We start from the raw sequence: 26,885 nt of genomic DNA on the forward strand, positions 1-26,885 counted from the left end.
TGAACACTTTACTAAAGCATATGTCCATATGTGCTTGTTTCTTTATCAAGGTATGAAAACATCTGTGTTTGAAAGCTTAATGAAAATAAGGGCCATATGACCACCATAGCTGCTTGAATGCCAGGGCGAAATAAACATCAGAGCTACATAAACACTAGTGCTACATGAGCACCATGGCTAATTGAATGCCAGGGCGTAATAAACATTTGATTGTCAACGTTCTAAGAAAGAACCCAACAAAAACAAGGTTACAAAAGACAGTTTGTGTAGAAACACTAACTCAAAATCGTCCCCCGAAGTGGTCCACCCAGGCAGGCTTCAATATTTTCAGAAAGAACATCCGAATGAAATTATATCAAATACAAATGAGATCTTGTGTAGTGCCCCAACGGTCCCGCAGATCAAAGGATAGGTGAAAGTGAATGTAAAGTTAGATGTGAACCTGGCCTAACTAATTCCCCTTTCAGACCTTGTGGTCTATAGGGCAGATGATGTAAAGTTCATCTGTTTTTGTGGCCTACGATTAACAAGGGTGTCATGTAGCCAGCACGACCAACCGCCTATACTTTTCCCCAACTAATGTCAGGTACCCATTAGAGCTTAGTGGACTCAGAGGCGCCCAAAGATTCCAAAGTTAAAATCCCAGTCTTCACCAGGATTCGAACCCGGGACCCCCGGTTCGGAAGCCAAGCGCTTTACCGCTCAATCTCTTATTCCAATCCTAAAAAAAAATAAAAAAAAATAAAAACACCACAGTATGTATAAAAATAAATCATGAAAATGGAGTTTACAAGATTACTATTTGTTTTAAATTAGGTCTAACTTATAATGCATACTAATTAGCTTTTTCTCTTTAAAAAACTGCTTGCATAACTGATTTTAAAAATTAGATTTTTCGCTTTCAGGAAAAAAAAAGTAGCCGTTGCATCAGAACTTTGAATGGTCTAAAATATGGTGATGTCGGATTTTCAATATCTTCTGTTGTTTACGAGATCTAAACGGGACGGACGGACAGACGGACAGACATTTCGCACAAAACTAATAGCGTCTTTTCCCCTTTCGGGGACCTCTAAGAAATGCCGCACCAATTTGCGTTTTTTACTTTTGTCGATATAGAAATAATGTGAACCAATGCAAGAGACTATCAAATAGCCAAGTCAACGAAACAAGTTCAACACAGACCATGTTTCTTTGTGTGTTGCTGAAGTGGACTAGGGTGGAGCAGTGCTGCTGTTCTGTCTAGTAAGACTGAATCAATGAAAAAGGGAGGGGGGAAGATTTTTTGTCTGTTTTCTTTGCATGTCAAGTATGTACAAACAGAAACTAGAGATGTCTCCTATAATAGGCCTTGTTTTTACAATACCTCTATTCAAATCGTACCTTCGTGGAAATTAAAATCTAAAAACTTCAGGGTGAAAATCTAAAAAAAACATTGGTGGATATGGATCTCAAAAAACAGCTCTAATGATTTTCCTAGAAATTTGAAAGTTGATTATCTCGTTAACCACACTGGGAAAACTCTGGATTGACAGTAATGGTTTTTAAAAGTATAACAAGAAATACATTTAAATTTGGCTAGATTAATTGAAAATATTTATCTTTTCAATGGACTTTACGTATTCGGGTATTTAAGGATGTAGGTATTATACACAGACCTATATACATTATACCTAGACAGGAAAACAAAGGCAAATTCGTATTGTTATTTGTTATGTGCGTAACTCTTTTTTACAAGCACTAAGGGAATACACCATGAATCTTGGAAACTCGCTCTTTTCTGTCTTGAAAGTAATTATCTTTAGATTTCAAAGTTTAGAAATAATGCAATACCGTTTAGCGTATTTTAAAAAGAATGAGATATTAATCACAAAACTATATATTCACGCAAATCCATGATATAAAGTCAATTTCTTTTCATTTCCATTGAGATAATGTTTCGACAATATCCTAGATTGAAATAATGCAAGCCTGTTGATTTTAATCATCTTATGATTTTAGAATGTATATTTAAATACGCTGTTTATCTAGATCTTTACAAAACTAGATTCTGGATCTAAAAATTGCAAAATAATAATTGTGAGACGAGTGTGCTTTTATTTACGATGTTCAATTACTCTGAATTAATAATAGAATGATTATTATATGCTAAGAAATAAAAAGTATTTAGTAATAATACAATACAAGTAACCATAGAATTTAGTACTTAAAAAAAACTTTAGTGCTTATAACTACTTTACAAAACAACACCTTGTTTCTGCTTTTCACGACATTTTTGTGTAGATCTACGCGTCCAGTCTAGTTATAATATGTATAGATCTGTGGTTTTATATTATTTAACATCTTAATAAAGTAATGTTCAGGAACATTTTGCGCATCTTCTTCTAGGTCTAGACCTAAAGGTCACTCATTGGAATATTATAAAGTTTTGTAGATTTATGCATTCGCTTAGCCATGATTCATTCTTGGGACAAGGCAGGGCCTACAAAATGTCCATTTGTTAAAATGTAACATTCATTAGTTATGAAGAGAAATAAATCACAGTTATATGTAAGAGGTATTGTCTTGTTTTTAGGTATTTTAAAACTGTTTTTCTTGTTGTTGTTGTTTTTTCTTGTTTTATTTCAATTAATACCAAACCACAGCTGCCTTCCAGTGAGCCATCAATTAGTATTGAGTTTGACTGTACAGCGCTAGGACTTAAAAGGCAAAGAGAATAATGACGTGCTCTAAGCAAGATTGTTGTGTTTAGGTCAGTAACCACACATCACAATAGAGTCAAGAATATAATCGTTTATATAATCGGATAACATAAGCTGATATTTTTCTAATGAGCCAAAATAAACATGTTTTCAGTGCACCATAGAACTAAAGAAAAAAGTGGCACTAACAAACAAAATAAAACAGCTATACACACACAGATACATATACATACTGAAAACATCCACACACTTAAACATACCTACAAAAACGACATAAATACTGATAAATACAACTAAAGAACTTATAATAGATTTTAGAAAGAAAAAACAAACTATACGCGAACTGCAAATAAACACTACATCTATAGAACAAGTAAAGGCATATAAATATCTAGGCGTTATCATCAACAACAAGCTTTCATGGGAATACCACCTTGGAACTCTGACAAAGAAAACAGCCCAGCGACTCTTTTTTCTATACAAACTCAACAGTTTTAAATTAAACAAGAAGATCCTTGAGACATTTTACGGCGCGACTGTACAAAATCTGCTAACATACGGAATAAGTTGTTGGCAAGGCAACGCCTCATCTAAACTGTTGCAACGTCTAGAAAACATCATTAAAAAAGCATCAAAAATTACACTCACAACATTACCACATTTAAAGGAACTTTTTGAACAAACGTGCCTAAGAAAAATCGAAAAAATCTTGGAAGACAACGGCCACCCGCTCCATCAGAACTACGCCAGGTCGTCGCTAAGTGGGCGACTGCTGTCAATCTAAACAAGAACGGAGCGGTACAAAAACTCGTTGGTACATCACTCGGTCAGACTCTATCACCGCCACTCATTGATCAGGGAACATGAAATGCACCAAGATACCTGTGTGTAGTCGCTGAATGAACTCTTTATGTTGTCTGTTGTATTTATGTGTATTTTTCTGTTGTGTTGTCTTTATATGAGAAACGAGTCCTTGTAATCATAACAAATTTCCGTAAGGATCAATAAAGCAGTCTTAGTCTTAGTCTTAGTCTTATATACATTACTACACATACTGAACACACACATATATACACATACACTGAAAACATACACACAATGGCACTTACATACACCGTACATATACACACTAAAACTGTACGAAAAACAGACGTCTGTATCTACGTTCATATTTGCCAGACCAGCAATGGTCTTCATTTGATACTATCTCAGTAAGTGACCAGCAATGGTCTTCATTTGATACAATCTCAGTAAGTGACCAGCAATGGTCTACATTGATACAATCTCAGTAAGTGACCAGCAATGGTCTACATTGATACAATCTCAGTAAGTGACCAGCAATGGTCTATATATGGCTCCTTTTGTCTCGAAAGGCAATGGATGCGCCCAAATGAGTCACTGGTTTTGGCTTAATCTTGAGACGGGGCAGAATCTGGTGTGGCTAATCAAGCCAATTCTAGAACGGCAGACTTTGCCACAATTCGTACATGTGTATGCCTCTGATTTAGGGCTAGCAGACAGGGCAGCTTTCTTTTTTTCCTCTTGATTAAAGCCGCTTCAATTCTTTTGTTCTCAGCAAGGGTTGTCCCAGCACGCACAGTCTGTCTCCATGCACTCCGGTCTTTGGCTATGTTTTCCCACATACTTTCGCTGATGCCTGTGGCTCTCATCGTCGATCTGCCTAAGATCATCAGTGAGACCAGGACACATTGTCCTGACATTCCAAGTGGCCAGTCGCATGACAGGGATTTTCTTTTTCAGTTTAATTTTTCTTCTTTTGTTGCTTGGTGCAAGTTTCCAGCCTACTTGTCGTTTTAAACTAAGCTCTAAGCACCCATTAGAGCAGGCAGGCTGTGGCGGATCAGCACCTAACTGACTGGGGGCTACCCAGGTTGAGGCGGGCGGTAGCTGATCAGTGAGGCGCGAAGATCTCTCCCACCGTCAGAGACAACCCGTGGCGTCCATACATTACGCCAATCAAGTTGGACTTATAACCCGTAACTGTTGTCTCCCGTGTTGTTTTAGCCGCTTTGCAGCAGCACCAGAGTTTCCTCTCCGGGGCGCATTCCTGGGCCTTGGATAAAGGGGTCATGGGTGGCCCATGCGTCATGATCCCTCTCTCGACCTTGCTGATGAGATCCAAAGGAACGCATCGCATTACATTTGGCACCAACTCAGTTGCAGAAGCTGCCGGAGGAAATTTCGTAGCTGATACTCCCTACGCCTAAGGGGCTTCACTCCTGATTTCTCCTCGAGGTTGTCTCCTGAAGCCTCAGTACCGCAAGGCAGCGGGGGTTTGAAGTCAGAGTACCCCTCTCCTAGATGAACTGCCTTACTAGGCTGACGAGCTCCCGGTTTTGTGGCGCCAGGTATCCGCCTTCACCCCTTCACCTGTTAGTAAGAGCAGTTTCGCCGGGCTTAATATCTAAGCCACACGAGCAGGCCAGGTGCTGGACTTAGTTGTCAGAGGCTATTTGAGACGCATGCCATTAGGAGTATTTTATAGACAATGGGAGCTTAACCCCATTGACACCCCTGGCCATGACAATGGTCTACATTGATACAATCTCAGTAAGTGACCAGCAATGGTCTACATTTGATACAATCTCAGTAAGTGACCAGCAATGGTCTTCATTTGATACAATCTCAGTAAGTGACCAGCAATGGTCTACATTGATACAATCTCAGTAAGTGACCAGCAATGGTCTTCATTGATACAATCTCAGTAAGTGACCAGCAATGGTCTTCATTGATACAATCTCAGTAAGTGACCAGCAATGGTCTTCATTGATACAATCTCAGTAAGTGACCAGCAATGGTCTTCATTGATACAATCTCAGTAAGTGACCAGCAATGGTCTTCATTGATACAATCTCAGTAAGTGACCAGCAATGGTCTTCATTGATACAATCTCAGTAAGTGACCAGCAATTGTCTTCATTGATACAATCTCAGTAAGTGACCAGCAATTGTCTTCATTGATACAATCTCAGTAAGTGACCAGCAATGGTCTTCATTGATACAATCTCAGTAAGTGACCAGCAAAGGTCTTCATTGATACAATCTCAGTAAGTGACCAGCAATGGTCTTCATTGATACAATCTCGGTAAGTGACCAGCAATGGTCTTCATTGATACAATCTCAGTAAGTGACAAGCAATGGTCTTCATTGATACAATCTCAGTAAGTGACCAGCAATGGTCTTCATTGATACAATCTCAGTAAGTGACCAGCAATGGTCTTCATTGATACAATCTCAGTAAGTGACTCATAAACACAAGATTTGGATTATTTTTTTAAAATCATTATTTCAAAATCCGAATTTAAAAACGTCTTAATTTTAAAACTGTTAATAAAACCATTCTGTTATTGGCGACTCCCAAGTCTCGCGTGCACTTCGGCCTATCATCATTACGGTCCAGAGTTTAAATCCCAGCCACATGCAGGTTTGGGTTTTGGACATTCCAAAGGAACATTCGAAAATTAGTATACAAACAAACAAACAAACACACAAAAGTAAGAAAATGGTTTGTAAGACGGACTATGGTATTTTGAACAAAATCTAACTCACAACAAAAACACGTTTTTACACTCAGGCATCCTGGACTCGTCTGGCCTACTAACGACAACGCCGTTTATCTTGTATCATTCTACAAGACTAAAATTAAATCAATGCTCTCTCTCAAAAAATTAACAATAAATACTCCCTTTCAATATAATCTAGGAAACACACACACACACTCCATAACAAGGGGGCGTGGGGGCTGTAGACTGGTACTGGATATAGACTGTATAACACAATATTGACTGTTTTAGACATACAAAAGTACAAACTACACAAGCAATCTAAAGACAGGCTTGTTACATACACACAAAGAGAGATTTAGCTTACCATCAAAACAATGAATGGGATAGTTGCACAGTACTCCGCCATCCACAAATATATCCGTGTGACCATAGAGTGTGTGTTTGACTGCTCTAAACAGACCTGGGGAAAAGTACAGAAACAAGAGATGATCGCAAACATCCTAGAGCTTGTCATAAAGTATTTAGATAAGATAGTTGTTAGATGCTGGGTATAAATATACGAACAGTATAGGTTTTATGGGGACTAAAATGTCTATATGTTTTATGTGTTAAACTAACGGCTGCCTGGTCGAGTGATATGCGCTTCAAGATGTCATTGTGAAGGTCCAGATTTGGGACTATGGCAGCCTACAACCTTTAACAACATAACCACATTTGGTCATGACATCACCTTATCTATTTTGTTAAACCAATACGAAGTTTGGCTTGAGGTGCTGGGGTGATGAGGTGGAACTCGAGATAACCAAGCGACTGGTCATCACTTCAGATCCGGGACGATCTAGTACATTCATGTGTATTCCCGGGAATTTGTTTGATTTGGTAAGCGTGAGAGGGGGAGATAAGTCGGAAAGTTAGTCCGGACTCCGGATGATAAACATTGTACTTAGTAGGAAATAATTGTTATGACAATAGCAGCATGTGCACTAAGTGACCATAGATATAATTTCATCCCTTAATTAAAATCTAATTATAAAATATTACAAATCATTATTAGCAGCTAATTAAAGGCCTACATCATCGCCCAAACTAGAAACAATCGAGCATGTGGATTTGACATAATAATACATTGTGTAAACATCCGCGATATAGTGATATGTTACAGGAATGGTGACAAGAGACATGCATACATATTTCTTGGGTGACAATTAATCTTAGTCAGTTGAAAACTATGCACAATCTTTTTTTTTTTTTTTTTCACAATTCACGAAACAACAGATTCTTAGAAATACTTTTACATGTCTCCCACATTGACACTGCTGACAACAGAAACAGGAGGCCTAATAAAAAGTTTAGCTCGAGACTTTCACTAGTTTGAAGAGTGGTTTATATTTGCATAATTTCTTTGGTGTAAAAATGTATGCAGAATGTCGTTATATATAATTGGCTATTGTTGTTTTATATCCTTCTACAGATTTTGATGCAAAATATTTCTGTACTTTAAGTAAATTTGCTTGACATTTTGTTTCTCTCTCTGGATTTCCCTCTCTTAAATCTGTTCAAGAATAGTCTAGAATCTAGTGAACATTTAAGATACATAGCATAGATAACTACACTATCACGTGATAGAATTCGCACACAGAACAGCAAAGCTGTTGCCGTGCACTACTCATCAAACATTACAACTTAGAGGTCGCTCTTTAATTTAGGAGTAGAGGTTTTTATTTACATTACCATGACTATCATACGATACATTTACTGCCTACTAAAACCAAATCTGTCAATTCACAAGAACCAACCCCGCCCTACCCAGCTAACACTGTCCAGTTAGGAAACTTACCAGGGATACTCAAGGACATCCTAACAGCTAGCCGGATTGGCATATCGGGCGTAGTTTTGGGATGACAGTAAAGGGAGGTCATCTGGTTCAAGTTTGTGACCACAATACAGAGTTCTCGCCCAAACATTTCATACACCTGTGAAGAAAGTCAACAAAATACATTTCACCTTGTTGTTCTGGTCGTCTTGAAGTCCAAACATTTGGCAACCTGCGGAACTAGTTCAACCTTTTTAATACAACAACATGCACACTATCAGACATGTGTCCAGGTCACAGAGTTCATTTGTGAATAATTTTGATTAAGTTTTGTTTTGCTACTGCAAAGCAAGGTTGTACATTGTAACGAGAAGCGATGTATGCCATCGTGGTTATTTGAAATGACATAGTGTTATAGATGTTATTGAAAAGGATATATGTAATAGATATTGCTAAAAAATTACAGAAATTTTATATGTAGGCCTAATATATGATAAATACAAATGACAGTAACATGTAATATTTGTTGCAATATTGAATACATGACAGAAAATGAAATAATTCATATAGATCTAGTTAGATAGCAACAGACATTGATCTGTCATATGACATGTTAAAATGACAGAAAGTGTCATGTACCATTAATGATTTTTAAAATGACAGAAAGTTTCATGTGTCATATGTGATGTCTAAAACGTCAGAAAGTTTTAGATGTATAAGTCATATGTGATGTTTAAAACGTCAGAAAGTATTAGATGTATAAGTCATATGTGATGTTTAAAACGTCAGAAAGTATTAGATGTATAAGTCATATGTGATGTCTAAAACGTCAGAAAGTATTAGATGTATAAGTCATATGTGATGTCTAAAACGTCAGAAAGTATTAGATGTATAAGTCATATGTGATGTCTAAAACGTCAGAAAGTATTAGATGTATAAGTCATATGTGATGTCTAAAACGTCAGAAAGTATTAGATGTAATAGTCATACGTGATGTTTAAAACGTCAGAAAGTATTAGATGTATAAGTCATATGTGATGTTTAAAATGACAGTCAGACAGAAAGTGTCTGAAAAGGGATATCTCATAAAGGCTATATTAAATATTGTAACAGAAAGTGACATATGTGGCATATGATATATAAACTGAAAGAAAGTAATGTTTGTAAAATATGTTAATCAGTATGACAGAAAAAAGATATGTGACATAACGTGACAGTATGACTGAAAGTATTATAGGCCATATTTATTATAGAATGTGATCAATGATATATCGGAGAGTTTGACCTGTTTGAATGTCGTGTCTACATTTCCAGTTTTTTCATAAATTCTCTCTCCAAACCATCGATAGATTCGATTTCCAGGATTCCAGCCGTAGAATCGAAGAAGATTTGGAACAAGACTGAGAAAGCCGCACTTGTGATCTGAAACAAGGGAGGAAAGAAGATTAATGATTTTTTAAAAATAGTTTTGCCAGGTATCTGCTATGTTCCAGGAACAGTAATCTATTACCAGGTATCTTTTATCTTCCAGGGACAGTATTCTTTTACCAGGTATCTGCTATGTTCCATGGACAGAATTCTATTACCAGGTATGTTCCAAGGACAGTACTCTATTACCAGATATCTTTTATCTTCCAGGGACAGTATTCTATTGCCAGGTATCTTCTATGTTCCACGGACAGTACCCTGTTGCCGTGATGATATTTAGACGTCAACAGTAAAACTAGTATTGTTGTCATACATTGTTGAAACATATACCACTACTGGTTTTGTCTATTGAGCACTGCTTTGTAACAATGCTGGTACAGCGATATCAAATATATCTGTTTTATGGAGGTCATCAAGAATACTGAGCAGGATTTAGTCTTTGGGGGAGGATCAACCTTTGGGGAGGATCAGCATTTGGGGAGGATCAACCTTTGAGGATCAAGCTATTGTCTAAAAAATAAATCAATATCACTATGACCATTATTTTTATTATGAGTGTTTTTTTTAATGAGGTATTATTAAAGCCTTTATTTTTCCTTAGTGTTTGAAAGTTTAATGTATAGTGTAATTAAAGATCGTTATTATTATATCTTATCAGCTCTTACATACAAGCCTTATATATAAAGAAAGATGATGTCAATGATATTTTGAATTCATAGCATAAACGTCTTAAGATAGCTACAATATATGTGTAGCTATAGTAAGGAAGCATATCTTTGTATTTATGGCTCGATCAATGGAGTTATTAATTAATTAACAACAAAAAGAATAACAACCGACATAAAATATTATATTTTTATTGTTATGAATAGTTATATGCTTGACCTACTTATGCTGGTACAACTTACATTGTGGAAACTATCTAACTAGTAGGGAGCCACGTCTGACACTCCCCCCCCCCCCCCACTGACTTCTCGTGCAAGAAGGAGATGGAGGCAGACGTCACAGAACTAAGGGGAGGGGCGGTAAATATCACATCTCTGAAAGGTGAGTGATTGAGAGCACCCCCCTCTCACCCTACTCTACCTATGTCTGCCACTTACCTAAGAAAATGTTGTTAAGGTTAAGGCTGAAGAAATCTTTCAGGTCTTGAGAATTGTAGCCGATGGCAAGCAGTGCAGCTGTCATTGCACCGGCACTTGTGCCTGCCAGGCGTTTGATCTGAGGCCAGATCCCCAGTTCTTCCAATAGCTGAAATAATGAACAACGGGGGAAATACAGTCTGAACGTCTGTCTCAGTGTACTTTTGATATATAGTCTATACATGTTCACGCTCCAAGTATCATATACATATATTATATAGGATGGCTGCCTGGTGGCGGGGTTTACGCGCTGGACTGTTTAAACACTGCCCGCTCCCATCCACCTGCGTCCAGCGGGAGGTTTGGACTAGGAAGTTAATTATCTTCAACTCTGAAGGAACATCCGAAACATGTAAAGCGTTTTACAAACACATATACACAAGTAAATCAAAACACATATACACAAGTAAATCAAAACACATATACACAAGTAAATCAAAACACATATACACAAGTAAATCAAAACACATATACACAAGTAAATCAAAACACATATACACAAGTAAATCAAAACACATATACACAAGTAAATCAAAACACATATACACAAGTAAATCAAGTAAGTCAGTGGATCGTCTGGAAACTAAAACAACTTATTCAATGTATTCAATGTTTGTAAGCTGATGGGACAGAAAGGGCAGAATTGTTTTCTTATTGCGTGGGGCACATCGGACGTACTTAATCTGGCCCAGAATGCAATGCACAAACAATTGAAAGTTTTGGAATGAAACGCATCGCGACTTCTTACGAGCTCAGTTATGATTACTGGGTCAGAGGTCATAGTTACTTGTACACACACACACTTAATACGTACACTCACATAGAGTGGCACACACACACACACAAAGTGCAAAGCCCACAGGTAGGCTGGTAGCATTTGCCACTGGTTTCACATTTCCGGTGTACACGCAAACACACATATACACCGACACACACATCATATATCACACCCCAGGTATGTCTCTCAAACGTAACTACACATGCGCGTGGTTACAGCCAAACCACCATCTCCCCTGATCGATGTTTCCTTCTAGACGTCTACAAGTTAAGAATACTGCTACCCGGCTTGGAACATTTTAAAATTCTAAGTTGTCCTGCTTCAGTAAATGTCATCAAAGCGTGAATTTGAAATAGAAATGGAAAGCGAGAAAAATAACAGATTTTACTTTTTCGATTAGTAGTGGCCGCGGCATGGAGAAGGGGTGGGGGCTAAATGGGGCGGTCCATAATTAGAATTTTTCGCTCAATATTAAATAAAGTGCAGCACAAATTATATTGAATGATAAAAATTAATACTTTTTAAATATACAGATTAAAATTAGAAGAAGTAATTGATAAATAATTGATGAATTGAAGCTTATTGATATGTTTATTTAATATTTAAACATTTGTTGTTATATGTTACATATTATATGCAACCTGATAATATGCATACATCAGAAACAATTTCAGCTTGCTTTATAATATACTAATAACATGTATGGTCATTTAACTAAACATTTATTTCAATATTACACATAGCAACTATTTAAGCAGTAAATTGAGACTTTATAGTTATTCTTATTTTTTTTTCTAGCCATTTTAAAACTATTTTGTTAAATCTTTGAAATGTTTTCTAAGTTCTATTCCATATGACAATCACTTTTAAACTTTATGCAAGTTTTCGAGCACCATGAATCATAACTCGAAACATAAGGCTTTATGAAATTGGGAATCTTTTGATGTACACACTACCATATGACTCAAATCATCCCGAAAGTATGCCAATATCAATGACTTCGTTGGTGTACGTACATGTTGTGTCTACGAGAGAGGACAATGGACAATCTATCGTGAAGTTTGGACAGTTTCTGAACAATGATAACTTTAATTGTTGTATAAACAGGGAGCTTGTGATGGTGTCTTATGTGTTTTTAGCAATGTCATCTCTTCTACTGAATTTAAAAGACATGTTTCAAAATTGAAACTATTTAAAAAAAAAAACGCTAAAGGGTTTATGTAACTGTCATACTCTGCCAGTGACGTAGCTACAGTTATTTGATTCTCCGTGCGGCCCGCACCACCCCCACACGGCTAGCTACGCCACTGTACTCTACTATTTGAAGGATACCTGGGTTCGGGAAGGAAACGGCTTTCCCACTCCTACTAATAAACAGAACAGCGAGAATCACATCAGACGAGTCTTTTCATCTAGTACATAAGCTTACATAGAGTCTAGGAGATGACGGCCACAGAATAAACAAGAACACAATGTTACAGCCACCCGGAGCCGTATCGCTACATTAACACAGACCGCGCTTGTGATCTATCCAGATAGATAAAGGGGACAGAGCTCAAGGTTCTTACCTGCACAGCTCCACAATAAGCAAGACCTTTATTCCCCCCACCTTCGAAAACAATGTTCTCAAACGGATAGCTATACATCTTAGGGTCCACATTGCGGGCTTTTTTATCCTCCTCATTAAAGATGGAGAAAAAATTCGCCCTCTTGCTGAGTCGAATGAACTTGGCCTTGGCCCGCTTCTTGGCGTTACGAGAACGGCCCCTGAGGCTAGCCGTGGACTCGGGGGTACCGTCCAGAATATGGACCCCGTCGCCCTCTTTGTTGTTGTTGATGCCGGACACATCCAGGCTGTCCATGGAGGACTGAATGCTGCTCAAATCAATGCTGCAGCGGGCCGGCAAGGCGGGCTCGGTGTCAAGCATATCCAGGCTGTCCTGAGAGCCGAAGTTGATATCCGTGGACTCTTCCCTTTCGTTGTCGCTGTCGTCCTGCTCCTCGATGTGGCTGCTGTAGTATTTCTTCTGAGCCTCTCTAATCAGGACGAGAGCTTGGTTCGCGTCGGGAACGTCTTTCTTCTTCCGGTTGAAACATTTGTTGCCCATAATTCTGCTTTAATATGTGTCTGTAGATGAAAGAAACAAACAAAAGACTAAATGGTTCCGCTTCATAAAAAAGGTTTCTTATCCATGAAAAGAAAGTAGAAAACACGCTCTGCGTTTTTATTTTATTAATAATTTTAATCTTATGTGATCTCAACTTGTTGCTCGATGGACGATTGAAAACATCATCTTTACATACCATTGAGTGAAGTTATCTAAGATGTTAGCTTTACAATATTTTACATCACGTAGACAATCATATATTTATACGAACTTGATCTAACCCTAACCCAAAATTCTATTTTTATACCTGACATTAAATTCAAATTTTTCTTATTTTTGACAAATTATTTCCTTTATTTATCTTATCAGCGTCTACAGAAACTCTGGGACAATAAAGAAATAAATACTACAAATCCTATGCATCTATATCAATAGCTAAAATTCTGGGGTTAAAAAAAAACCGGGAAAATTTGAATTGACTTAAGCCCGATGACGAGTTCACACATAGACACACATAGACACACACACGCACGCCTTCACACACACACACATAGACACACACACGCACGCCTCCACACACACGCGCACACCTGTAAAAAATCAGCACCGATAACGACAGATGAGTGGCCACTCCAATGACATAAAACGTAATATTATGTATGAAGACACATTATGTCACATATTATGTATGAAGACACATTATGTCACATATTATGTATGAAGACACATTATGTCACATGTTATGTATGAAGACACATTATGTCACATGTTGCCTTCATCGAAACCATTTGGAGTAGAGTAGTAAAAGAATTACAAGTAGTATACTCTTATCAGCATCAAGGTAGTATATTGTTACGTATTTCTGAATCTTCTGGCTAGATGTATTAGTTGGCACACAAATAAAAACACTGCAAAGAACTTGACGACTAAACTTTCAGTTTCATATAACTTTAATGAGTATTAACTCTAACAATTCGTTACTTGAACATGTAGCGTAGAAGACTGTACAATATCTGTCAGTTTACAGTTAGCTATACTTCGTTGCACTGCATCTCTTCACTTCGTTGCAATTCATCTCTTCTCAACTTTCCTCGAGCCGTATTCCACAGAACAGACCAACGACACACTTCCCAGTGTCGCTCCAGGTCTCCTAAAGCTGAACCAAGTCGTACTCAAGTCTACCGAATCAGAGCCGCACACGTCTTACATCGACTGTATCGACTGTAACGGCTCAAGTCCACTGTAGTTCGCTGTATAGACTTTAACTTTAACGACAGTAGTCCACTCCAGTTAACTCTACCCTAGTTAACTTGCATCGAGTCGTACACATTTCTCTTCCACAGAGCCGCACACGTCTTACACCGTCTGTATCGACTGTAACGGCTCACTCACGACTCCATACGACTGACTTTCACATTAACTCTCTGGCTTATATAGAGTCCCTAATCGCTTGTCCAAAGTTACACAAACACGGCTAGTATCCTTTGGAATAACACGTGAGGAAACGTCACATCCTGTCTTTGTTTATACATGAAGATTCCAGAAAACATCGGCTGCAGTGTCATCTTGCCGGGGTCACAAGTTGTGACCTCTTTCTGTCACTATTCATTAGTAACTGTCCCCCTACTTAGATCTGTTCGTCCCCTGGAACAACACGTGAGGACACGTCACATCCTGTCTTTGTTTGTACATGTAGATTCCAGGGAACACTAGCTGCTGTGTCATCTCGCCGGGGTCATACGTTGACCTCTACCTATCACTGTTCATTTGTAACACTGCCCCCTTCTTAGATCTGTTCGTCCCGAACAGATTCCATTTCACCACGATACTGAAGAAACCGATCGACGTTTTCAAGAAGGAAGCTTTGGTGGTTGCCCCCTTCTCAGAGATGTTCTTTCAATCTGGCAGTTGTCCATCTTCTTTCCATAGAAAAATGGGAGCCAAATCCTCAATTTTTCAGCAGTTCCTCACAAATGTTTTCATCAATCTTGGTATGGAAACATTGACCTTCAGATGACGACATTGGGCACTCTTGTCGAGAAATTCATCAGCATTCTAACGAGTTCGTGCTTCACTGGCTGAGTTTTACATTTTCAAGCATCTTTTTACAGATGGGTTAGGGCTTTTTCCAGAGCTTCTTCAGAGATGACCAGGTTCATTACAGTACAGCAATATTCACATGCTCTTCTTTTAAACAACAGCAACTGACTTGGGTTTGTACGATGTCTGTTGGGTTGATCTTCTTGTACAGTTCTGTCACAGATGGTTACTCACTACAGTTCTGACATCTTAAACTACTTCTTTTCTGTCCTTCTTGCTTCTGACTTAATTAGCGTTCTTCTAAAAATCTCTGTTATACTTCATCAAATCTATTCTCATGAGGAATGTTCTTAAATTATTCTTTAGTGGCTTCACACTTTCAACTGATAGTAAGGCTTTCGTCTTTGATCTGATGGTTCCGGACAGAATCTTTCTAACAACATGGGCTATGGAGTTTCATTAGTGCAGGTGGGGGTCTATCAACGGGAGAAGTGGTGGGGCTTGTTTTCTAACAACATGGGCTCTGGAGTTTCATAAATGCAGGTGGGGGTCTATCAGTGGGAGAAGGGGTGGGTTTGTATCTTGATCTTGTTGGAGTCATCCACGTTGCACTCTGCATGTGTCGCTTTCTCCGCCTCCTCCATTTGATATTTCTTTGGTTGAGTTGATGTCGTTGTTGTTGTCTTGTTTTCTTGTCGATCAATGCTGATGGCAGCCACTTAGCACATAGGAAGGCATTGCATTTCATAGCTGTAGTCATCAAGACTGTTGATCTAACAAGTTGCTTCAGCATTATTCTTCGATGGATGCTTTGCGAATGAGCTGCAAGTCCACTTGATGGCAAGTTGTCAAACACGTCAGCACCTTCATCCGAGTCTGGATGACTCGACTGTGGAGCAGGTTGATAACATTCAACGTGCAAAGGTCCATCAACTTCAGCATCAGTTTCTATTGTAATTCCTTGACTATCACCAGGACTTCTCGCGCCTACCTTGACAGCTGAACAAGCTTCTGTTAAGTCTAGAGCTTGTTGGTATGTTTCTTGGCATTCACAGTCTTCTTGCATAGCTACGTACGTACAGTTCTTGTCAAACGCATGGGTGCAATAATCAAGCTTCGAGTTCCTCTCGTAGACATTGGCAGATAGAAGACAGAAGTCTTTAAGGCCCACAGCAACAGGCTTGGACGCAGACCCAACGTTGTCTTGATCTGTTTGGCTGGTTGAGGTACTCATATCAGGTATATCTGTAGTTAAAGCTTCGGTCAAACTATAGGTCTCTTCTATTGTTTCTTCAGCGGTCTCATTCTGCTTTTCGTTGAAATAGTAACAGCTACCGTCTCTTTTCGTTTCTTGTGGGCCACATTCTATGGGTTTGCTATCACAGTCACAGACAGCACAACCATCACCAGCATCCTTATCGTGATTGTCTGTATCGCCACATTCTTGGTTGGATAATTGTTCGATGTTCATCAATGGTGTAGCTCTTTCATCTGTCGACTCAATCTGATACTGTTGGTTGTTCAGCAGCTCGTTAATCATGATTCTAGTTTGATCTTTTATCAAATCTGTTTGTTCTTCTGTCTTGTTGGGTGTGGTAGCTATGTGTTCATTCTCATTCATGACTTTAATCAACTGGTTAAATGAAGAAAATCTAGTGTTGATTTCTGATTCTATCTCCTTAATGCTCTCTCTCACCGAGTTCATTTTGTATTGCAAAGTTCTCAGGAGCTCCATCGTATTAGGTTTGATTTCAAATTGGCAAGTGTCTGGATTCTCATCTTCCTCCAACAGGGCTTGTCTGAGACGTGCTGTTAGCGTTTCCTTATTTCCGTTAAGCTGTAGACCTCTTTCTCGAAGCTCTTGTCTAAGTTCTTTCATGTCAAGTTCATTAAGAAGTTTGATGGAACACATTCTAGCCAGAAAGATCCCACTTCTGACACCAATTGTTACGTATTTCTGAATCTTCTGGCTAGATGTATTAGTTGGCACACAAATAAAAACACTGCAAAGAACTTGACGACTAAACTTTCAGTTTCATATAACTTTAATGAGTATTAACTCTAACAATTCGTTACTTGAACATGTAGCGTAGAAGACTGTACAATATCTGTCAGTTTACAGTTAGCTATACTTCGTTGCACTGCATCTCTTCACTTCGTTGCAATTCATCTCTTCTCAACTTTCCTCGAGCCGTATTCCACAGAACAGACCAACGACACACTTCCCAGTGTCGCTCCAGGTCTCCTAAAGCTGAACCAAGTCGTACTCAAGTCTACCGAATCAGAGCCGCACACGTCTTACATCGACTGTATCGACTGTAACGGCTCAAGTCCACTGTAGTTCGCTGTATAGACTTTAACTTTAACGACAGTAGTCCACTCCAGTTAACTCTACCCTAGTTAACTTGCATCGAGTCGTACACATTTCTCTTCCACAGAGCCGCACACGTCTTACACCGTCTGTATCGACTGTAACGGCTCACTCACGACTCCATACGACTGACTTTCACATTAACTCTCTGGCTTATATAGAGTCCCTAATCGCTTGTCCAAAGTTACACAAACACGGCTAGTATCCTTTGGAATAACACGTGAGGAAACGTCACATCCTGTCTTTGTTTATACATGAAGATTCCAGAAAACATCGGCTGCAGTGTCATCTTGCCGGGGTCACAAGTTGTGACCTCTTTCTGTCACTATTCATTAGTAACTGTCCCCCTACTTAGATCTGTTCGTCCCCTGGAACAACACGTGAGGACACGTCACATCCTGTCTTTGTTTGTACATGTAGATTCCAGGGAACACTAGCTGCTGTGTCATCTCGCCGGGGTCATACGTTGACCTCTACCTATCACTGTTCATTTGTAACACTATGTTTGTCAAGTGTTTGTTATGTAGTCAAGTTGTTTTATCCAAAACATAAAATATACAGTTTTCTAATATCGATCTTCAATGAACGGCTTGACAGTTTAACCAATCAGAGAGCATCTCTAAAGATTTATAATTATACCTTAATCTATAATTAGACAAAATTTTGACCCGGAACTGACATTAAATAACTAATGATTCACAAGATGGCGCCTAAACAATTAGTGTAATGTTAATTGAGGCTTGAATTTCTATATGTAATATACCTAATAATACAAGTGTTATTATACATATCTATGACAATCCTTTTTTTTTTATACTTTGGTAAGTCAAACATGTTTAAGTCGTGGTCCTTACCTACTGATGTTTTCTTAGTCCTAAGCGAAATCTTAATGTTTAACCAACACTAGACAACGTGATAGATACGCTGAGCACGGATCCAAGTAGTGTATCCTTACCAATGAAATAGATGAATCTTTCTTTGTGTAAATGTGTGTGTATATATGTGTACGTATTGAGTAACGTAGATAGATGTGTGCACTGTGCACTCGAATGAAGGTGCATGCGTGTGTGGTATTGGAACGCGTCCTCGAGACGAGCTCCGCCCTCTGTTTGTTGCTCAACTGCGGGAGGCTAGGTGAGCCGTTTTTTTCCGAAACAATATATTAATCTGTTTTAACTCGCCCTAGAGCACAGGAGAGACATTCGTCAACATGGGAGGGGCAGAGCACTCCGATTGGAAAAACACACGCACACCTACTCACCCAAATATTTCCACTTTTGGATTGTCTTCTCTTGACTCAGGTAAACAAAAGGTTGGCTGGGAGGGGGGTGGACACAGGGGTACGCAGTGATCTTATGAAGTATTATTACATTGATTGTAATACTTCTATTTTCTGTAGTGTATTGAACTTTGAAGGTGCAATGATCATAGTTTTTATTTAGAGCTCGAATTAACTTTGCACATTTTTAAAACCTTTGCGTTGTTGATTGTGCGTGGTAGAATCGATAGAAAAGAATATTTTAAATGATAAATGATGGAAATCTATATTTTAAATGGTGAAGTATAAGGTCTATAAGATTTATTGTTAATTTTTTGATTTCTACCCATGAAGAAAGTACATTAGGAATACAAAGTGAAGAAAACAATGCGGTGAAGAAATGTTGAAATAAATTTGTATATTCATTTTTTTGCAATAAATCACTTATCATCTGCTTATCTTTGTCATCTTGTAGCTGTAATTATCCTTGTAGTTTTGTTCAATTAAATTCTTGTTTGGTTAATTTATTTTTACCTGGCCCCAAAAAGGGTAACGCTGCTATTAATCAATCGTTCGTCCGTCTATCTGTCTGTCATGTTTAGAATTCAAAAACTAAAAGCTTATTGAACATCCGATTTCACCATCTTCAAAAACAACAACAATAAACTAAAATATAAAGGTTCTCATGCACGATTCTTTTGTTAGTTTTAATCCTCAATTTAAGACAGCATAACACATTGAACAAATCATGGTGTGTTACCATTTGAGGACACCTTTATTTAATGGCATCATTGATAGTACAACAGATTTAGATTTAGACTGGACGCGCCGTCCTCTAAACCATATACAACAATGTCCTGAAACAAATGTCCTGTTTTCTTTTGTAAAGTAGTTACAAGAATTAAAGTTTTTTTTTCTTCTAAAGTAACCTACATAACATACTAGCTATATTTTTAAATTGTTATATACTAAGAGGCATCTATGTTGTTTTAATAGTTAAAATCCTTGTCGAGATGCCTCATTGAACTAAATCTAGTGAAGTCTCTTATTGTAGGCCAACTTGACACATCCTAAAATCAACGCTATTATCTAAGAAACGTTTATGTCAGGTTTCATTAAGATTGATCAAACAATTTCTATAAAGGACATATCAGGTTTCATTAAGATTGATCAAACAAATTTCTATAAAGGACATATATATATATGGGCTCCTTCACTATACAATGTTGTGGATGGTAAGGGTTTTTTTTTAAATTCATTTTCTTTTTCTGCCAACTAGGTCTAGAAAGATCTATTTCAATGTACAATCTAAACTCTTAAGATGATTAAACTCAGTAGGCATGAAATATTTAGATCTAGGAATGTCGTTACGGAGACATATGTAATCTCCATGGAAACTAAAAGGACATAAGCGTTATATCATAGATTTGTGTGAACATATAGTTCTTTGATTAATAGCTTCGAAATGTATTATTTCTAATCTTTGAAAACATTATCATTATTTTTCTGAGACCGAAGAGCGATTTCCAACATTCATAAGGCGAGTTACGCACATAGCGACCAGACATACAATTTGGCTGTTTCCAGTCTAGATACAATATATGTAGGTCTGTGGATAGAACAAACTAAGCCTTATACACGTTTTGAGCTCGTATAGATTCTGTTTCATTTAATTTTGAGAGATATTTTGTATCTTTATCAATGTTCTAAAACCTATTTTCTAAAATAAATGATTGACCTATAACTTATCTATGTCCTAAATCTAATGTTCTAAAGACTAAAAGCTAAAAGCCCATCTATTTCCTCAAAATTATTTAATGTAAAATAAGCCCCCCCCCCCCCCCCACACCAAAAAAAAAAATAAAAAATAAAAATGAATGTTCTAAGATCTGTCTCTGAGCGTCAGTGGGCATTGTTCAAACTTCGATGCGTGACCACAGGTCCTGAGAACGAGGACACAACAAATACTGACCAGCGTATAAATTTTGTTTTATTCTCCCTTTGGTTGACAAAGAAAAATTAGTAGAAAGAAGTTTTTTTTTATTTATTTAGCTTATGAGCACCCTTTGTAGTATGTAGTCTTTTATATAACATATACTTTTATATAAGATGAATACGAATATGAAGTTTGAAAAAAAAAAAAAAACATTTATATAAAGCAGATGAAAAAAAGGAATGTATCCCATCATGCTATTATTGAGGAGAAAGGAAAACCCCTGGCCCCTGCCATACTACAAAGCTTCAATCAACTCACACTCCGTCTGTCTGGTACAATTTGCTGTTACTCCTTATTTTCCCCACCTCCCATGCTCGGATCAAGTTAAAACTTTGCACAATTATTATCTGTATCTAACAAAACTAAAGACTAATTAAATAATTTATAAGTGGTTATTAATTATTTTGTTTGATATCGAAAAAGAGAAATACATTCTACATTATTAATAAATATGGTGTTTTTTTTTACATGTGGAGTTCTTCCCCTTAGAAAAGCTTTTTAAAAATATATGTTGCTAGTTTTTTGGTCGCCTAAAGAAAAAAAAAATTCCAATTCTTTCGTTAAATCTAAAAGGTGAAGTAGCACGCGACGCATAGTTTATCCATGGTTCATCTATAGTTGATTGATGGTTCATCTATAGTTCTTGATGATTCATCAATAGTTTATCCATAGTTCATTGAAAGTTCATCTATGGTTCTTGATGATTCGTCAATAGTTTATCCATAGTTCATTGATGGTTCTTGATGATTCATCAATAGTTTATCCATAGTTCATTAATGGTTCATCTATGGTTCTTGATGATTCATCAATAGTTTATCCATAGTTCATTGATGGTTCATCTATGGTTCTTGATGATTCATCAATAGTTTATCCATGTCACATGCATAGTTTATCCATAGTTCATTGATGGTTCATCTATGGTTCTTGATGATTCATCAATAGTTTATCCATGTCACATGTATAGTTTATCCATGGTTCATCCTTACTTGATCTCTATATAGCTGATTCATAGTTAAAAAATTAGTTTCTAGTATCGTTCTACCAGATCCTAAGCTGATCTGTACTTTATTTAAAACTGTTTTAGGCTTTATTTGTCATTCATCTCTATTTTACCCAAAATTCCTTCATAGCTTAAAAGTAGTTCATTATTTATTCCACAACATATTTATTTGCATAATTTATGCAAAGATCATTCATAGTTAATTTAATAATCCATTCCAAATTTATTTAGTTTAATTTATCTATATCTTTTTCCTGTGTCTTGTTCAAATGTTTTGTTCATCAATAACTTGTGCATTAATTTATTCCCTTTCCATCCAAGCTCTGACGTGTCATCCAAAACACACAGCACACGACACAGCTGCGACACAGCACACGACACAGCTGCGACACAGCACATGAGCATCTACCTAGCACTTAAAAAAAAATCCTTATTAAAAATAAGTCTGGACATAGTGCACCTAGCTAAATTTCAGGTGTCGTCTGCCCGGAGATTAAAAAAGTGACAGGATACATGGTGTGCATCTGTGCGAGTGAACGTGACCCAGGTCAACAACTTAACGTCTGTACTTTCTTAGATTGTGTTTACTATTTATATAGCTGTATAAGCTATTTATCATCGTACTTACCAAAACATTGAAATGGCACACAAGTCAAACACACACACAAGTATTGGTCACTTGTAGCCTTGATTTAATCATCTCTGAATAGTAACACATCAAACACACATACACTGTTTCTCTTTTTTGAAAGAAATAAAAAAAGAAAAAACTCCTCACTACCTATGGGAAATAGACATGACCTATATCTAAGCGGGGATGCATTATCGTCTGCACTGGTAGCTACATTATATGCGATTGCCGCCCCACACTTCAAGTTTTACAATCCCCCCCCCCCACACTCCCCTTTACGACTGACTCCACAACACCGCCCTCTCACTTACTGCCACGAATTTTACCGGCATTTTTTTTTCTTTGTTCAGTTACTAAATCTTTCAGTGACTTGTTACAGAACCATTTGAAATCCCCATAGATTCCAAGACCAAACCTGAAATCCTTGCAGGTTAAAAAAAAATATGGTTGTAGGGCGTAGTTTTTATTACTAGATCTAGGTTTTTTTTTCTTTATGAATGTTTGAGTTATGTGACAGAAGTGAAGCTATTCCTTTGAATGCAAACAGCAGGACTAGAGGCAACAGATCAAGGGATACTTTGGACTACTTTGTATTGGAGAAAGAGAAAACAATATTGGAGACAGCGTCAACCTAAAGATATATATATATGTATGGTCTTCTTCAGTAAGGACTATGGTTAATCTAGTACAGCAGTTTTTTCATGTGACTGTGGAGCTCTATTTTGGAAAGACACTCCCGTCCACATATATCGCAGGTTAAGGTGACTTTCGCTTTGGTGGTAGAGGAGCCAGCCATTTTTCGTAAGGCACGCTTTCCTTACAGAGCTGCTGAAGCTCATGTTTTTTTCTCTGTCCATAGCTTTCTTCGTCCTCTCTCCACTTAGCGCGGTCTAGGGCTATGTCTTCCCAATGGTCAGTATCAATGTTCACTGTTTTGAGGTCCCGTTTGATTACATCCACGTAAAGGAGGTGGGGGGGGGGGGCGACCAATTTTTGATTGAGCCAGACGCTCATAGAAATGAGCCAAATAACAATACGCTTATGAATCCTATCCCAGCCTCCAGGTGATCTCCGAAAACCTCATTGTTAACTTGTCTAAGTTACATCATGAGATTTGTTTACAAAATTATAGTCACTGCTTGTGTGGGTGAAAGTATACTACTTCTACTCATTTACCAATAAAACATTTCTCTGTGTTTCCTTATTTTAGTTTTCATCTCTTTTCTTTTGTCCACTGTCCTCTCTTTCACTCTCTCTCTCTCAGACTATTGCCAACATTGACCTACGTTCTTCACGTGTGTGTGTGTCTTGGAGTCGTTGGTGTGGAGGTACAATACATACAGATTAAAAATTCTCTGGAGTACCCATGCTCCGATCCTTGAGTCTCTTTAATGCTAGGAAAGGATGTTAATCATCTTGGATCTAGTATTTAGTTGACTGCAGTTTAAATGTCGTGCAAGAAGATGAAGAGGAAGTGCGGATACAGTTGGATATTAAACAGTATTCCAGAGTCGAGAATACATTTCAAATTCTGACAACGTCTGCCATTATGGGGCAAAATACAAACGTGTTTTGAAATGTGTACTAGCCTGGACCTCAGATCAACCCCTACTAATGTCCACTTCCCGTATATCTCGGCTCGATTATGTAATCAGACTTATTGCGTGTAACTGTAAGTAACAAAAACAATATTTATTTATTTATTTATTTTAGCTATACATTCTGCGCTTTCCATGAAATCCCTTTTATACTTGAAAGTGTTAAGTACAAGGAATATACATTGGAAAGAAAAGATAACACTGACTATGACAGAGTACGTCTTTGCACACCATGCAGTCAAACAGGAAGTGTGCAACATGTTCTGCAACAATATCGGAAATTTAGGGGTAGAAAATATCAACATTCAAAATATTACCTCCCTTGATACAAAATGGAGGTTTGCGGGCTGAAGATGTTACTAGCATTTTATAATTATTATCATCATTATTATTATTATTATCAAAGTGGTCGTATTGTTTGGCCGGCTTGTTAATATTCATTAAGTATTAATTTTACTGGATTTTAAGATATGATTCAGTGTGAGCCTGGCCTAATGGATACGATTTTAATTGATGGTAGAATTGTATGTGAATGACGCGTCTCTCATTCCTGGTTTCTGGAAGAAGTAGCTCCCTTTGGTCACGTGACGGGTAAATGGCCTCCATGTTGCTATATACGCTGATAATGGATAACATTGCATGCGTCTTAATAAATGTTTTAATGTCTATTTAAAGACATACAATTATTTCTTTTTAAAAACAAATATAAAACGTACTGGATAATTATAACCATACTAGACATATGTTACCCGCGACCCGCGGGTCTTTATTTGCGCATTACTGTTGATATAGTCACTGAGAGTGTTTTGTAAACAATTAAACGAAATAATAATGTAATAAGTAAAGCAAATGTGTCAATATAAAAATAGTGTGAATGAAGCTATCAAATCAAAATAGCTAATAGGCTTAAATCTTTTTTTTTTTTTTTCAAATTAAAACATTTGCTTGTAGGCCTACATATATTTGATTAAAATTTGAGATGAATAGACTAAATTTTGTATGTTCATGTGTATAAAGTATAAAGTATATATTGAGGTAGACATAGATCTAAATCTACACTAATCTAGAGTTAAACATTGGCTTTTATAGAGTTCATTCTTTGCTGTGCATGCGTGACCTTTTTTCATGAATGAATATAGGCCTATCTCAACACGGCTACGCAGCTTTAGCGAACAGCGAACGAATGTATTAAAATGCTTTAGAAAAACAAATTTGAATGTTAATTTGATTAAAATATGAAATGAATGGACAATAATTAGTATATTTATGTGTTAAAGCACAAAACTATCTTTGCGAAAAGAAGTTTTATCATCTTAGAGTTCAATAAGAGTTTTAGACCTAGGCCTAGGAATAGACTCAGTAGAGAGATGTGTTAATGTGTAACCATTGGTAATGTCTAATGAAATAATGTTCGCCAGGAAATCTGTAGTCACAGATATCAGGAACTAATTTATGTAAAAAATGCTTTTGAATAATCTAGTGGATTGGATTTAGATGTATGTTAAACTTAGCTAATAATCCTTTCACGTAATTTCTCTTTCGTTACGAAAATAAAATTAGTTTTGCGAAAATGGGTTTACCCGAGGTCGATACATTCTTATCTATTAAAAACGAAAAGAGCGATAGCTTTGTTAAATGAATGGGATTATAAAGTGAACAATTAAACGAAATAATTTTGAGTACGCGATTCATGAATGAATATAGATCTAGGCCTATCTCAACTCGGCTTCGTGGCTTTCGTAAATGTATGTAGCTTTAGAAAACCAAATTTGAATGTTTATTTGATCAAAATAAAAAGTGAATGAACTTTAATTAATATGTTTGTGTGTTAAAATATAAAACTATCTGTGCGAAGAGAAGTTTTATCATCTTAGTGTTGAATTAGAGTTTTAGATCTAGGGATGGGATTATAAAGTAACAATTAAACGAAATAATTTTTTGTACGCGATTCATGAATGAATATAGATCTAGGCCTATCTCAACTCGGCTTCGCAGCTTTCGTAAACGAATGTAGCTTTAGAAAACCAAATTTGAATGTTTATTTGATCAAAATATGAAATGAATGGACTTTAATTAATATGTCAATGTATTAAAGTATAAAACTATCTGTGCGAAGAGAAGTTCTATCATCTTAGAGTTGAATTAGAGTTTTAGATCTAGGGATGGGATTATAAAGTAAACAATTAAACGAATTAATATTTAGTACGCGATTCATTACGGTATTGTCTAATGAAAGAATGTTCGTCAGGAAATCTGTAATCACAGATATAAGGAACTAATTAATGTAAAAAATGCTTTTGAAACACAAAATTGAAGGTTAATTTTATTATATAATGAAATCAATGGATCTTCTTTTGTATTTTCATGTGTCAAAGTAAAAAACTATCTGCGCAAAGTGTATTTCTTAAAATTAGATCTAGGTCTAAATCCTTTCTATCTTTTCTCATGTCAACATTGTAGACATGGCCTAGATCCATAAAATACTATAGCTGTAATA

General features: G+C 37.0%; 1 protein-coding gene across 4 annotated transcripts in view; it reads right to left on the reverse strand.

Annotated features, from left to right (window-relative positions):
* Window positions 1-26,885, reverse strand: part of LOC106061303 (uncharacterized) — a 51,801-nt gene that overhangs the window by 17,786 nt on the left and 7,130 nt on the right. For 2 of the 4 annotated variants that reach the window (XM_056010105.1, XM_056010090.1), the window contains 5 exons: window positions 12,955-13,514; window positions 10,570-10,717; window positions 9,324-9,460; window positions 8,063-8,198; window positions 6,590-6,685 (listed from right to left, as the gene is read on the reverse strand). In XM_056010105.1, coding sequence (XP_055866080.1) covers window positions 6,590-6,685; window positions 8,063-8,198; window positions 9,324-9,460; window positions 10,570-10,717; window positions 12,955-13,494 — 1,057 coding nt within the window. In that variant the 5' untranslated portion in view covers window positions 13,495-13,514. Of the gene's footprint in view, window positions 1-6,589; window positions 6,686-8,062; window positions 8,199-9,323; window positions 9,461-10,569; window positions 10,718-12,954; window positions 13,515-18,759; window positions 19,827-22,787; window positions 23,007-26,885 lie in introns of those variants that run through there. The other 2 variants (XM_056010080.1, XM_056010097.1) reach the window with 2 other exon arrangements.

Source organism: Biomphalaria glabrata, chromosome 1 (genome assembly GCF_947242115.1).
Source record: "Biomphalaria glabrata chromosome 1, xgBioGlab47.1, whole genome shotgun sequence".
NCBI classification, from domain to species: domain Eukaryota; kingdom Metazoa; phylum Mollusca; class Gastropoda; family Planorbidae; genus Biomphalaria; species Biomphalaria glabrata.